Source organism: Sparus aurata, chromosome 4, assembly GCF_900880675.1.
Source record: "Sparus aurata chromosome 4, fSpaAur1.1, whole genome shotgun sequence".
NCBI classification, from domain to species: domain Eukaryota; kingdom Metazoa; phylum Chordata; class Actinopteri; order Spariformes; family Sparidae; genus Sparus; species Sparus aurata.
The window spans coordinates 7,548,244-7,563,202 of NC_044190.1; the positions used below are offsets into that span (position 1 = coordinate 7,548,244).

At 45.0% G+C, this 14,959-nt stretch overlaps 1 protein-coding gene across 15 annotated transcripts in view; it reads right to left on the bottom strand.

The window, feature by feature from the left end:
* Positions 1–741: 741 nt before the first annotated feature.
* The window catches only part of tle3b (TLE family member 3, transcriptional corepressor b), a 34,742-nt gene continuing 20,524 nt past the window's right edge, over positions 742–14,959 (bottom strand). For 6 of the 15 annotated variants that reach the window (XM_030414447.1, XM_030414442.1, XM_030414441.1 and 3 more), the window contains 14 exons: positions 14,353–14,557; positions 13,885–13,943; positions 11,156–11,278; positions 10,580–10,630; positions 10,025–10,180; positions 8,891–9,026; positions 7,663–7,835; positions 7,021–7,097; positions 6,680–6,929; positions 5,489–5,736; positions 5,175–5,322; positions 4,897–5,047; positions 3,075–3,151; positions 742–2,140 (listed from right to left, as the gene is read on the bottom strand). In XM_030414447.1, the coding sequence (XP_030270307.1) occupies positions 2,033–2,140; positions 3,075–3,151; positions 4,897–5,047; positions 5,175–5,322; positions 5,489–5,736; positions 6,680–6,929; positions 7,021–7,097; positions 7,663–7,835; positions 8,891–9,026; positions 10,025–10,180; positions 10,580–10,630; positions 11,156–11,278; positions 13,885–13,943; positions 14,353–14,557 (1,962 nt within the window). In that variant the 3' untranslated portion in view covers positions 742–2,032. The remainder of the gene's footprint in view (positions 2,141–3,074; positions 3,152–4,896; positions 5,048–5,174; positions 5,323–5,488; positions 5,737–6,679; positions 6,930–7,020; positions 7,098–7,662; positions 7,836–8,890; positions 9,027–10,024; positions 10,181–10,579; positions 10,631–11,155; positions 11,279–13,884; positions 13,944–14,352; positions 14,558–14,959) is intronic. The other 9 variants (XM_030414448.1, XM_030414443.1, XM_030414446.1 and 6 more) reach the window with 3 other exon arrangements.

The window sequence follows — 14,959 nt, forward strand, 5'->3', positions numbered from 1 at the left end:
CGACAGGACTGAGTGAGTCACACCGAGGTGAGTCAAGACTTACAGATACAGTCTTCTACAAACCTCTGATATGGGCTGCTTTGTTAGATACAGAAACATGTTAACAAAACTTTTTTTAATCCTCCTGTATGTTTCAGAGACGCTGTGTTCAGGGTCGCCGGGATTTCATGAACATCATGAGTCCCTTTGTTGCTCCGCTCTGCTAACCTCAGAAAAACGTGGCGAGGTTTCTGACTTTGTTTAAATACCAGGATGTTACAGTTACTCCATCCGTTCAATGGTGTTGTTGTCTTCAAATTTTTATTTTTGGAACAAGTTGTTCTGTATGCTGAAGTGTTCATTAACATCTGTTGATAAATTTAAATATATGGAGCATAAAAACATGTTCATCATGGAGGCTTCCTAAACTAAAAATAGTATTGTCTCTTTTAAGAAGAGCTCAGGAAGTTGGTTTTTATGGACCAGACTATTTCCTGGCCGGGAGCAGACACTCTCTGGAAGCATCCCGTCATTGCCAACATGGCGGACTAGCTGCCTCCCCTCTGCCTTCAGTCTTTATGCTAACAGGACCTTCTCATGGCTGTAGCTTCAATGTCTCTGTACCAATCCTCTAACCGTTCGATGTAAAGTTCTCTTTACGTTGCCACAACTCCACAAAACACACAGTAAGTGATGCTTCACACAACACGCAGGCCTTCAGTGTATCTGTAGGTCACAGCAGGTCAATCACAAGGAAATGGGCCATTCTACAAAAACGGTTTTATTGATTTATTAACAACTGTACATTTCTTTTCAGTGCTGACAGCATTTGCTACATACTTTGGTGTGATTCAGAGGGACGGCCGCGGGTCGCCCCTTCAGTACTCTTCTGGGAAATGCTGACAGGGTCAGGAGCACAGCGTGCAGACCGGAATTCATCACTGTCATCTTCACGTCAACATGGGAGACACTTGATTTACTAATTTATGATTTCGTCACCAGTCTCCCTGCGTCTCCCCGTCACGGCCGACCAAACGGGTTCCAGGAATATTGATAAGATACAAACGGGGGCAGAGTGATCCCTATAGCACGGATCGGACTGTTTGAGGAATCAATGGTGCAATTCAACATCCAGATTACATCACGTTAGCAAAAAGCACATTGTCACTCAGTTTGTGCCTGCTGCAGTGCTTCTGCTGCCAACTGAGGTCCAAGGGTTAGGCTAAACATTAAACGATCCCATCTCCCACAATCTAACAAGGTAAAACAAACAGGTAGGAGGACAGCACAGACAGATGTACACTTTAAAAAGGTCTTTTTATATATATGAATTAAATTTACATCCATCTCTTCTCCTGAATCGTAGCGTCCCACTCGGTCCAAAAGTGGTCCAAACCAGCCGAGGCAGCGCCCGAGTCAGGACTCCACGTGTTCATCGTCCGGTAAGAGCACTGTTACAAAAGGCCATTTTAAAATCTCCACGAAATTGTCTGCTCACAAGCTTCACGCTCCTCTGCGATGTCTGAAAAAGTCCGCCTGGAGAATGTGCTTTAAGAAAATCAAAATTGTTGAAAAGTTCTAATCTATGTTCTGCTCTCCCACTCAGACATCATGGCAGAAGACAGAGTGGGCCAAAAAGATCATCACAAGTACACCCAGGACATGAAAATATATATATTCTTATAATATATATAAAATGTCTTTATTTAATCCGATATGTACACTTTTCACAAGACGTCTGAGGAGCGATGTCCTCAGAAATGAAGCGCCGCTTCATCAGGTAACACCCAAATATTCTCAAGGAAAAACAGGAAAAAATTCAGAAGTCACAAAAAAGTGGAACCCAAAAATAAACTGAAAAAAAAAAAAAGGACAAAACCAAAATCTTTCCAGCACGAGTATCCTCAGGCCAACAGCTCCATCCATTCCCACCAGGTTAGTTCTCCACATGTGTAGTCCGTCTCAGTTTGTTGTAGTCCACAGACTACGGTCGAAGGGGAAGTAAAAGTGATCTGATCAGAAGTGCTGGAGCAGAGCGGGAGCGCGTTCTTCTCTAGTAGATGACCTCGTAGACGGTGGCCTTCTTGTCGCCCGATCCGGTCACGATGTATTTATCGTCTGCTGAAATGTCACAGCTCAGGACGGAGGACGACTCCTTCGACTGTAGGTGTAAAAATAACAGTCACCATTAAATCTTTGTTCATCTTGATCGTATCATCAGTCTTATTATTAGGCATGATTAACAATAAAGTTCCCTTCAAACAGCTGGTGGAGAGCTTTTTGTTTTACAGTAGCCAACAGCGCTGGATGGTGTTTGTACTGCACTCAGTAAGGCCTGGCTACAACGCTCCATGTCTTTATACATCCATGGCAGCACTGCACATATTTAATACTTTCTCAATCAATTGTTAGACTATTAAAAGGTAACAAAGATGAGACATGAACCGTCTTTATTTATCTGACTGAAAAATCCTTTAATTAATAGATTATTAAAATAGTTGCCAATTATTTTATGTCAATTAATCAACTTATCATTTGAAGTTGAATGCCACATGCTCACTCCCACTCAGAAACAAGTGATTAACATGTTTTCAGCCTCAAAGATTTACTGTGTCTGAACTGTCAGCATGATTAATGAGACAGCTTTATTAAAACAAGGAGGTTCACATAACAAAATACTTCTCTGCAATTTATTTTTTAAATCCCCGCATTCGTTTGAGAGACATTTAGTTTAAACGACATCTCAGAAAACAGAGTTACGATCTCTTTTCCTTTGACAACAATCTTGTTCTCAGGATGCACAGATGATAATATCTGAGCTGAAGGAGACTGAGATCAACTTTAAAGCTCCTAGCATGACAGGCAAATTGATTTTAAGCCAAGAATATGATGAAGAATAACAGTTATTGTCCTTTTATTCATTTTTATTCGACAAAACATGATATGTAACAGAGACAATACTAATCTGAGGAATGATCGTCCTCATCCTAAAGAGAGACCACTGAGGTTGTTCAAACTGCAATGTTCCTTTATACATTTCAGCTGAAGTGTGTGTGTGTGTGTGTGTGTGTGTGTGTGTGTGTGTGTGTGTTTACCTGGAATATGCTGGCACCATAAGGAGTCCTCCATGCATTGAGCAGGTTGTCCTTCCCTGTGCTCACAAACCATTTACCTGCAAACACACAACAGACATGATGAGAATATAGTCTGAAGGTGTGTGTGTGTGTGTGTGTGTGTGTGCGCTCATACACACACACCGTCATGTTTGTCATCACTGAATAAAGACTTTAACATTCAGCTAACATGTGATTAATAACCTCGGAGGAGGAAAACACCATCACATTACCAATCCTAAAATGCTCATAATGAAGGAGACTCACACCATTTCCACTCTGATAATTATTTAAATCACCCTCTGATTAATTACCCAACTGACTAGCTGGCTAATGATTTAATTAGTGACAGCAGAAGCTCTGAAGCAGCGAGCCTGGTCTGTATGAACCAGTTCTGTGGTGGCGGTGATATGAGGCAGTGCTGTGGGGGGTCCTGTGAGGGGAAATGAATACTGACAGTTCTGGTTAAAAGGCGATAGTAAAACCTCATTTATCTGAGCCTTAAACTTGAAACCAGCTGCTCTGCCCAACAGGCAGAATCATCCAAACTGAGGCAGCAATGACAAATTCCTCTAATGAGCCCACTTGTAAAATAACAGCTTCCTTACAGCTACGAGTCTGCGATGTGTAATTTAAAACGTACAGACAAATCTGACATGTGAACACAAAACAAACGCTCAGGAATAAACAGCACTCATCAGAATTCTGGTAAAAAATGTTCTGGAGCAAAAAATAAACATGTTGAGTCACAACATCACCCTTCAAGTGACTCAACAGCAGCCACTGGATATTTGAATCATTCCAGCGTCTACAGAAAACACAGTTGTCTCCAGATGATATTTTCGGCAACACAACCCAACAGAAACAAGCTGCAGAAGATGTACTGATGCTACAGCTACTGCTTGCCTGGACCGCAAAGATCTGGTCAACATTGCAGAGAGGCTGTCAAGACAATCTATAGAGACTGTAGCAAAACGATGTCAGCAGAAACCAGAATTAAACACAAAGAAAACTACGTTCATGACATTTAACAACACGACAGTAACTTCTCCCAACAAAATCCCTCTGACCCACCAGCTCCACTACAGCCAGTATGTATTCATGTAACTGTTCATTTATATTACTGGAGATACATATATATATTTTATATACCATCTCTCTACATTATGGTCTAAATGGTGTTTAAAGTCCTCTCTACGCTGCCAGGTTTGTAATTCTGATGGAGAATACTACATCACTTTCGTTTAATCTAGCCTAAAAAATAGAACATCAGCCTCAAACTGTAGTATGGCTGTCAACATTCAGGAACGACTGACTGTTTTTTCACAACATTTTTAAACTGATAAATGATGATTAAATACACACAAACCAATAATCAACAAAATGCTGAATATTAGCCTTGATATTTGTCCGGGTCAATAATCAGTCTATCACTATTAACCAACGTAGATTTCTCCTGAGCTCCACGTCCTCAGTTATAGCTACCGCTCTGCTCAACAGTCATCCAATAACCATCAAGTTTGGATTGATGGTGCCAGGTGGTGCCAAAGTATTTTTCTCATGCCATCATACGGCAACAACACTTGAGTTTTCCAAACTAAAGTTGTGAAAAGTGTTAGAAGTTTAGGTCTGATGTGGCTGAGATCCCAGGTCCTGGTGTCATCAGAATCATGACAAATCTTATTCTAACACCAATGAAAATCAACAACTATTTAAAACCTCTTCCACTAAAACTATTGTTTTTCTTCCCTGTAGGTCTGTGTGTGCTCACATGTGCACAGCAGCCTCTTTGCCTGAGACTTACCACAGTAGGCGAACTTGAGTGAGAGGACGCAGCTCTCGTGCAGGTGCAGCTGGTACTTGTCCGGCTTGGTGTGGTGAAGCACCTCCACGTTGCTGCTCTCCATGCCCACAGCCAGCCACTCTCCAGTGGGACAGTAGCCCAGCGAGAAGATCTGTAACAAGGAAACAACACAGCCTGATCAGTAGCGAGCGTCGACTGTACTTAAACTACAAATAAAGCGTGTTTCACAACCATCAATCACCTAAACCACTCTGAGTGTGTGAAAAGCCTCTTCTTACCTGTGAGGTAAAGTCGTGTTGCTGGAGCTGCCGTCCCTCCCTCAGGTCCCAAGAGCGGACAGTGTTGTCGAGCCCCCCTGTCCACAGTTTGGTCCCGTCGTGTGAGATATCGATGCAGCTGGCTCCATCTGTGTGGCCCTGGAACTGCCTGCAACAACACAAAGCACCAAACATCGAGTCAGAAACAGAGGAGACAGCCTTTCCAACTCTAACAGCAACCATTTTGTTCTTCAAACACAAAGAGCTGTGTATTAAAGAATGCCTGGAGCACATTCCAGCTGAGTGAGTTAGGCCTTCAAGTTTGCCACACTGACCTAACGAGGGTCTGGTTGTGGAGGTCCCACACAGCGATGTTTCCATCCGAGCAGCAGGAGAAGCAGACCTTAGCGTCGGGGCTTATGGCCAGTGCGTAGCAGGCTGGAGCAGAGGAAGTGAGCTCGGCCTTTATGCGGGGCGTCTGTGAGGCCAGGTCCCAGATGGTCAGCGTGCTGGCCTCGCCACCCACGATCAGGGTGCGGCCGTCAGGCAACAGCTTGCAGGAGCGGATGTAATTGTCTCGGTTCTAGAAGAGGAAACAAGTATCAGAATTGGATGTCATTTATCTGTCAATTCTTCAACACATGAAATGTCTTTGTGGATATGACAGTTTGGGATGAAAGGGACAAAGTCAGAAATGATTACTTTCCCTCTTATCTGTAATGCTTTTTATCCATCTGAATGGTTTTAGTGCAAGCTTTCAAGCGTTGCCAGCCCTCTCTCAAATATCTGTGTACTGTCCCTTTAAGAACAAACTCAATTACGATTCTGTTGAGCTAAAGGAGATCAGCAGCATACATCAGTGAATCAACGTCAAGACCTTCTCTATTTAAACTTGAGAGGAGCTGAGTGAAGTTGTTCGCCTGCTGCTGACTCCGTTTCATGTTTTAGTGAAGATGTGGATGTCAGCTTTAACAAGAGAAGCATGGAGAGAGTGGCTCCAAGAGAGCAGGAAGACAGATCAATAGGACTGAGGAAGAAGCTCTTGGTCGAATTAAAACAGCACACTGATAGCTTTATAAGACCCAACTGCACTCTGGACGCACCTTAAGGGTGTTGGAGGCCATATGAGTCGAACGGCATGAAGCCGAAGTATCAAAATGAGAAATGGGAGGCAGTTGGGGGGAAGTAATGAGCTGGGTAATGGCAGACAGGGTTGGCCAATCAGAACATCATTACTCAGCAGGCTTTTTCCCCCTCACACAGGATTATTTCAGCACAGCAGTGAGACACTTTGCTGAATTATTCACATGTCTGTCTGTTGGGATCTGGGGGAAAGCTACAGCGGGATGTGGAGTCAGGCTACATTTGATGCTCAAGAAAATCTTAATGAAGGAGACCGATTGCAGAGACCTCAACATGAGCACATTATGTCTCTGCTCTGTTTGGACGCCTCGTTAGCACTTGAAGCATCCACTGCAATAACATTCTTCTGCTCTGACTTGTAGGAAACGTTAACGAGTAGTTACCAGGCAGTCGAGCTGGGACACCGGGCTCTTGCTCCCTGGTTGGCTGATGTCCCAGATCTTGACACAACCCTTGCCACCGGTGTAGACATGGCGTGTGGGGTTGCTGATGGTGACGGCACACACCACTTCCCCGTGGCTCAGCGTGTTGATCTGGCGAGCGTGTCGCGGGATGCCCGGGCCTATCAGTGCATCTGGAGGGAAGGGCACGGGCTGCATCTGACCATCCGCACTAACGTGAAAAGAATAAGCTCTGCGGAGGACAGAGGGATGAAAACATGGTCAGTTTGAAGGCAAGACGTGTGTGCTATCTATTAATAAGAAAAAACTAAATCCAAACTCACGGTTTTCCTCCAGAAATGGACGTGAGGCTGGCTGGCAGGCCTGGAGCTCTCATGTGAGGATGAGGGTCAAACCCCGCCTGCATGAGCAAGAAGAGCAAAGAGTTAAGAAGCAAACCTGCACAGTTAAATTAGACTAAGCTAATATTCAAACTGAAAACGATGCTTCACTTTATCTGCTAACGCCCGGAGGAACTCTTGTACCATCGTTTCCAGGCAAATCCCTTGAAAGGCGCAGATTCAGCTTCACTGCATACGGAGAAGCTTTACACAAGGCTACAACATCCCACTTGCTAATGCTAATGAACGCCTGGGAGATTTTCAAACACGGAGATGCACTTTGGGGGGTGAGCCTTTTTTAAAGCCTTTAGAATGCTAACTAAGTGACTAACATCAAAGTAAAAGAGCCAGAACGTCTTTGTACTTTCTCATTATGTACACACAACAAGCCGCAGCCAGCCGAGCAGAAATATTCACAATAAGTTATGGAAATACACGCTGGATGCTTAAGTTACTCAAAGACTCTACAACCTACAGCCACGGAGGATCATTCATACAGACGCTGCTGAGGGCTTGTTGTGTCAAACTGATGGAGGTGGAATATATGAATGAATATATGTGAAGAGGAGAATCTGGAATAGTTACAATTGGTGAGCGTCCATAGGCGGCAGCAGCTGCAGCACTCATCTGTGGTGAGATGAGACCAGGATAGACGCCTGGGCTGGTCAGGGATCCGTTCATCTCGTGATGACCCATCATCGCAAACGGGCTGGCGTAGGAGCCCGCGATGGACAGAGGTGTACGCAAGGCAGAGCCGGCTACAGAGGAGAGAAGAAGATTTTGATATATTTACAGAAACTCTGCAGAACACAAGACGATATTTAACAACTGAAACACTAAACATTCAGTACAGCAAGTGAAGGGCTGCCACGAACGATAAATTCTGTTGTTGTTCGATTCTATCTGTGATAGTTAGAAGTGAGATTATTTTGTTAGCTTTCGTTTCCAAGGTCAAGAATAAACTTTAAATCTGTACATTAATTGCTCTATAAAAATCCATTATTGTTTCCTAAAACCATACTGAGGTAATTAAAATGATGATTTTCAATCATTTTCCAACTAAAGCTCCAGAACCTCAGACAGGTGTTTGAACAGGCTCCCCTACACACGACGACTACCCATAAAACCCTCCACTGTGTGGGTTCATTACGATATTAACGTGTCTTTGGAAAAGAGCACAACTCAAGCAACAACTCACAGCTCAAGTGATTTTCAAGAATATAGCTTACTTTTTGTCAATTGATGATTTGTAATAATGGCACTATAATCAGAGTGATTTCCCTCCAGAAGTGTGGCAGTGTTGTTATCTGCAGAGACGCCCTCCTCTGCCTGTATTTTCTTACTTTTTTTTTTATATATTTTGCTGTATTCTGGAAATTTCTGGGCGTCAGCCTTTGGGCACTGTTGTGTAGCTCCTAGCCAATAACAGCGCTAGGACTTTATTAACAGCAGGTCAAAGGCAAGCCTCCGTCACTCCTTTACTCTCATGCTGTTACAGATTACTGCACACGCAGAGGCAGAGCAGAGATCCACATACGGAGCCACACCCCTTCCTGTTTACCTCGTGGGATCTTATTTGAAAGGTATGTATGGAATTGAATGGAGTGAGATAAATCATTTTTTGAGTTGTGCCATGAACTCCACATATGATGAAAACAAAAGAAATATAAGACTGTGTAATTGTGCTTTAGAGTGTGAAACAATCAGAAAATGCCATGTTATTTATCCGACTCACTACTTTGTCTCGACCATTGAGCTGGTGTTCACCAGTGTAAGCCTATAAATGAGTGTGACAGTGAGGGTGTTTACATACCTAACGCCTCCATGCCGGGTGGTTTGCCCATCGTGAGAGGCCGCAGTCCTGGAGTGGTGCTGGTTCCTGGTGTCGGGGCCTCGTTTCTTGGCGTAGGTGTGTTGGACTTCAGGCTCGGTGTAGATGACTTGTCATTCTGAAACAGAGACACTTTTTAACCTCTGGGTGCAACTTTGAGAGTACGTGACATTACAACTGGGAGTAAAAGGACATAAAACAGTCACACGCACGAAAATGAAACCGGGTCCAAGCCAAGAGTTTTAAAAAATCCACCAGTGAGTCAAAAATACCCCCACTGGCAGGGAAAACCAGAGTGACAATCTAAGTGGACGGCTCAAGGTAATCCAATCTAACAGTGACACTTCATTACAGCCATGGTGTGTGTGTGTGTGCTAAGTGTGTGTACTAAGTGTGTGTACTAAGTGTGTGTGTGTGTGTGTGTGTGTGTGTGTGTGTGTGTGTGTGTGTGTGTGTGTGGTGGGGGTAGAGGCATAAACCTTTGCTTAGAAGTCAAGCTTGTTAAGAGTGGCTAGACAAGCAAGATGGTGGGCCAAACACTTCTCTCATAATTAATCCATCTTTCATCCTTTGCAGATCGAGTTCGAGGACTTGGGGGGGATTCAGCCTGGTGACACACACTAATGAGGGACGGAGAGAAGCTGGGTGTCACGGGAGGCAGAGTGTGGTGGTGTGGGCTACAAATCTATCCTAATCCTTAGCGAAATGGTTTATGTAGAACTGATGCATGAGGACTGGTGGAGCCTGGTTAGTGAGGGCTTCGGTATTAAGAGAGAAAGCGGGGGGAGGATGAGACGAAGTGAGAACAGAGGGGGACAGCAGTTCCCCCGCCACTGTGTCTCGGGGTTATTTACAGCCTTGGGTCGAGGAAGAAATGACCATTTATTGGGTAAGCCATAAAGGAGATTGAGAGGAGTGAGCCACAGGGTTTGATTTCCTGAGAGTGCATCCACCCTCTGCCCCTTCAAGCCCCTCATAGCAGCCAACTGCTAAGCTTCCCGCGTATTAGTCCTTCACAGACACCCACTCCACTTGACAAATGCCCTCTAGTCTGTCAGCTCACCCTTCGCCCCCTCCACTGTAACCTCCCCATTTCATCTCCTCTCTAACACTCACATGGGCGTGGTCCTTGGCTTTGGAGGACGGCGTGCTGCCCGAGGAGGCGACAGAGGCAGGGCTGTTGGGGGCAGCATCCTTCTTCAGGACCCGTGATTTATCCAGGCCGTTCTCTGGAGGAGAGTGAGCCGGGCTGACTCGAGGGGTGGCCGGATCCTACAGAGTTAAACGAGACAGACAGAGAGCGAGACTGAGCAAACAGACTGGAGGAAAGCCACTGGCATGTACATGTAGGTCAAACAAACTGGGGCCTCATGTGCAAACACAGATAAATATACCCGTGCGTGCTCGTACGCTGCCTCATACACATACACACACTTTTCATTCACCTGTCACTCCCTTTTCTCTTTGTGTTCTTTGTCTTACTTTCTGCATGAATGGCAAAAGGAATACAGCAAGTAAGCACACACACACACACACACACACATCCAATATTATGACAGACTCGTTGCTGTGAAAGGTGTCGAGGCTTCGACAGGCATATGACAAAAGAGAGCTGTGTTTGGTTCTCACTGAGGAATGTGGCTGAGCCGCTCGGTTGAAACGCAGTCTTACCTCATTGGAAACATCCACCACCAGGTCGTCACTTTTGTCACCGTCACTGTCCTGAAATCAACGATTGACATGTTTGGTTTACTGGGAGGCCACAAGCAGTGATGCATCTACAGTTTTTTGGACCACTTAATCAGAAGGAAACGCCACACCAGATTTATGGACTATGAAACCAATTTTTACTTGAAAATTGAGCAAACCGTATGATTTGTTTATTATTTAAGATACTGTATATAGACAGGAAATCAAACTGGTTACACTTCATTTTCCTAATAATCACAATTTCTTGAAAGTTTCCTGGAAGGAACTGAGTAACTTGGTAGTATAATTATATAAGTATAATAATTATATGGAAAACAGACACAGTTTTGAGAGTGTTACACATTTGTTGATATTCAGTGGAATTTCACTGAAGGAACCAGTCTGTTTGAGCTCATACAGCCCATAGTAAACTTTATTTAACTAACTAAAGAAGCACCAGCTGAGCTTTTAATTGCACTTAATTGGAATTAGTTAATTAATATTTGGGCAAAAACAAGCTCAGGACCCCACGAACAATAGCAACCAATAAACACTCACATATCTGCTCATGCTGTCTTTGTCGTCCACTTTGCGTTTCTTGGAGTCGAGGCCGTAATCTGATGAGCCGCGGTGCTTCTCGCTCGCCGCCCGCAGGCTGTCTGACGGCGACACCGAGTTATTCTGCCAACAACAATAACAGAAAACATCAGTCTCCAGTTCACTCTGTGTGCTTTAAGTTTGACCATTAGTAATCTCAAACAACTGTCAATAACCATGTGATGTACTGAATATCGTGTAGAACTGCAGCTACAGCCAGCACTGTGATCTTACTCCATCTTAACCCATCCTGACATGATATAGCATGACAAAATTGTGAATGTTTTGGGCCTAAATGCAGACAGTGATAAACTTGCAGAACCCAGAAAAATTCCCCAAAACTGCCAAATGGTGTGTTTAAGTCCAGACATGGCTCTGGAGCCCTTTATGTTTGTCAGAGCTGTGACAATATTGACTGTAAGGCTAAACGGACAATGCTCCTGGACTGATTTGGGATAGAAGGTGCAGAAGAGGATTCTGGGACAGCTTAGCCTTTCTGCTGCTGCTGCCAAGGCAATGGAGCAAGAAGGAAACAGACGGGCCAGCTGAGCAAACCCACAAACACACAGGACGCCTTCAGAAGACAAAAGCATTAACTCGCAAGCTAGGTGATGCATGGGGGAGACTGAGCCGAGGTGGAGGGAAAATGTGAGGTGGGAGCAGAGAGCAGCATGGAATATTTACACACACACACAACCTGACATCTAATCCTCCTGTAGACCCTCACAGTGACCTGGTCGGAGACACGCTTGAAGCAACTTTAACAATTTAAACCCAACACAGCTTACATTCCTGACTGCACTTTTTACATCTGTGGCATGCAAGTACATGCATGTAACAACAAAAGCGACCAGGATCTGACTGTAAACCTACCAACGTTAATGACTGTATGTGTATGCCTGTGTGGGGGTGTGTGTGTGTGGCAGGTCAGTGACTAAACAGCAGAAAATGACAGGAGAGTTCATGAAAATCAACCAGAATCACAAAAAAAGAGGAAGGAAAGAAAGGGGCCATTGAGGGGACCTGGACAAGAGTGCAATGTGAAGACACAAAGAGGGTGTTGCCAGCAGAGAAAAGAGCCATGAAAGAGGCAGAGTGAGAAAATGAAAAAAGAAAAAAGAGGAAGAAAGACAAGAGAGCAAAACAGGAAAGGAACTTGGCAAGCAATGAGAGCGTAGCAGTGTGGCAATGAGTTCTCCCGACTAGTGGGAATGCCCGGGACAGGCTGGCACTCTCTCAGAAGCTGCAAACAGGGTTTTTGTAGTCTGGGCACTGGCGTGGCGGGGTAGCACTGCCAAACAGGCCGACAGGCAAGAAGAGAGGGAAGAGGAGGAGGGGGTGAAGGCGAGCAAACCCTGAGGCAAGCCCACACTGTCAGACAGCTCAACAGATCCCTGCTTTCATCAAAAAAAACAGAAAGATATAATGAAAGAAAGAGAAGGACGATCTGTTGGCTGCAAATGACAAGAAGAGAAAGAGGAGCAGCAGAGGAAGGTGAAAGTCTGAAAACTGAGTGAAAGGGTGACATTAAAAAAGACCTAAGCTGAGGAGAGTGACGCAGTGAAGCACTGGTCTGGCAGTTTGGCACACACACTCGAACCACCACCACCAGCAGCCAACCCAGCAGCAATCTGCCATTTCCACAACCCTCATTTCTCCAGTCAAAATATGGAAATTTGTTCAGTTACTGTTGTGGAAAAGAATTCCACAGAGTTTTAGTCTGGCTCGGTGTGAAGATGCTGTCCGACAGATAGAAATCTCCTGCAGCAGTGCAGCCTGTCTGTGTATCTGAGCCTGTGGCCTTTAAAGGATTGCTTAGACTCAATAACCCTGCACTTGCCTCCAACTCTGGTATCAGATGACCTGAGAGGTCAAGAGGACAGGAAGACTCTGCATGTGTGGGTGTGCATGTGTGTGCGTGTGTATGTGTTTGTGTGTGTGTGTGTGTGTGTGTGTGTGTGTCTGCAGTGGGGAGATCAGGTAGGGTAGTATGGCAGCCGCTCGTCACCATACGAGATGGGGGAAGAGTTTGGGTTCCCTTCAGACATGAGTGGGCTCATTCAGGATGGCCAGTCAATGGGAACTCAATCTGGCTGAGCAGATCCAACAGAGCGTTACGCTCCAGCTAACTGAGAGCTTTAAGCCAGTCCAATAAACAAGGACTTCAACATGAGAAGGAAAAGAGAGCGATAAAGACAGTGAGAGGCAGAGGGGGAGAGAAGAAGTGGTGCAAAGGAGTAAATGAATGAGATAAGAAGACAAAGAGCGCAGAAAATAAAGATATATACAGAAGAAAAGGAGAAAGGCAGATATAAGGAGCTGAAAAGGATTTAGGTATTGGACACATGCAAGAGTGAATCCTCTAAAGTGGTGAGGGAAGAAGAGACGGAGAGTCAAAGTCGCTTTTAATTGTGCTGAAATTAAAGGAGGTAGCTGCCTGCTAATCCTCGCCCAGTGATTGGAGTCATTTTCCACCTGGATTAGATGGCACTGGCTTATTTGGCCAGACTTCATTATTTGATTTCAGTCAAACCCCAGAGTACAAAAATGTGTGTGTTCTTACACAGAGAGCATGAATTTCTATTGAACAGTGGGCTTAAAGTCTATGTAAAGTACACCTAATCACCAAACACAGTGAGCCAGACACCGGCAAAGTCAAGACACACACAGGAGACAGAAAGTCAACGTACCGTGCTCGACTCGCGTTCTTTCAGAGGAATGGCCAGGGGCGAGTGAAATGATGAGGGGCCAGGAGGGACAAAAGGCAAAACACAAATTAGTACGCGTGTCACCACGACTCAGCACACCAATCACACAACAGTTAGAACATCATTTTCAGCAACAATGATTAGATTTCATTATTAACAAGACACCTTTAATAGAGAAGATGTACCTAATAGCTAGAAAGTAGCATCTTAATTTCTAATGACAAGAAGAAAGAAAACATGTTAAAACTCCCCCAGCAGCAGTGTTCCACCTTCTACAAACTCTTTCCCGTTTCCTGCATAAACTACAATTTTACCTCTGTATACAAGTCATACAATGACTTGGTTCTATGATAAATGAATCTGGCTTGTAAAACCAGTTCTTGGCAGGTACAAACAGCCATCAGTGCTGCAGCGCTGCAGGCAGTGTGTGTGGCAGGCTGTGCTCCTCACCTCTGTGCTCCAGGTCGTGGTGGTTCTTCTCATCCTTCACAGGCAGGTGTGCCTGGCTGCCAAGAGCGCCCAGAGCCAGCAGGCCAGAGCCAGCGCCCGTCACAGGGGGGAGCCCGGGCGGCTGCAGGCCTGAAGGGTGTGGGGGCAGCTGGACCGGGGGGCCGTGGGCCGCGTGAGAAAGGTGCTGAGCCTGAAGCTGCTGCTGCTGCAAACAAACACAGACAGACAGACAGAGGACAAGTGGGTCGGCTGGGAAGTGAATCCATGAATGACCGCACTCTACTGGTGCATTAGAGCCGGCTTTGACAACATTTAGTTCAAGGCCAAACCGTTTATGCATAATAGCAGCCTGACAGTGACTGCCAACATGCTGATCCAGCTCATTCACTGTGTAAGGGGAAAAAACGGATTCTGTTCGTCGCTGCAGACGTTCGGTGTGAATCTCATCCGGCTCAAAGTGTTAGACTGCAGAACACATTCACTTACAAAACATTTCTGTGTCATTATTATTACATTATTACATACAATCTCACATTCTCAACATCTCTGGCATTTGGATGCGCATTATAATCCTGAAATTCACCACATATTAACAGCATGTGGCAGC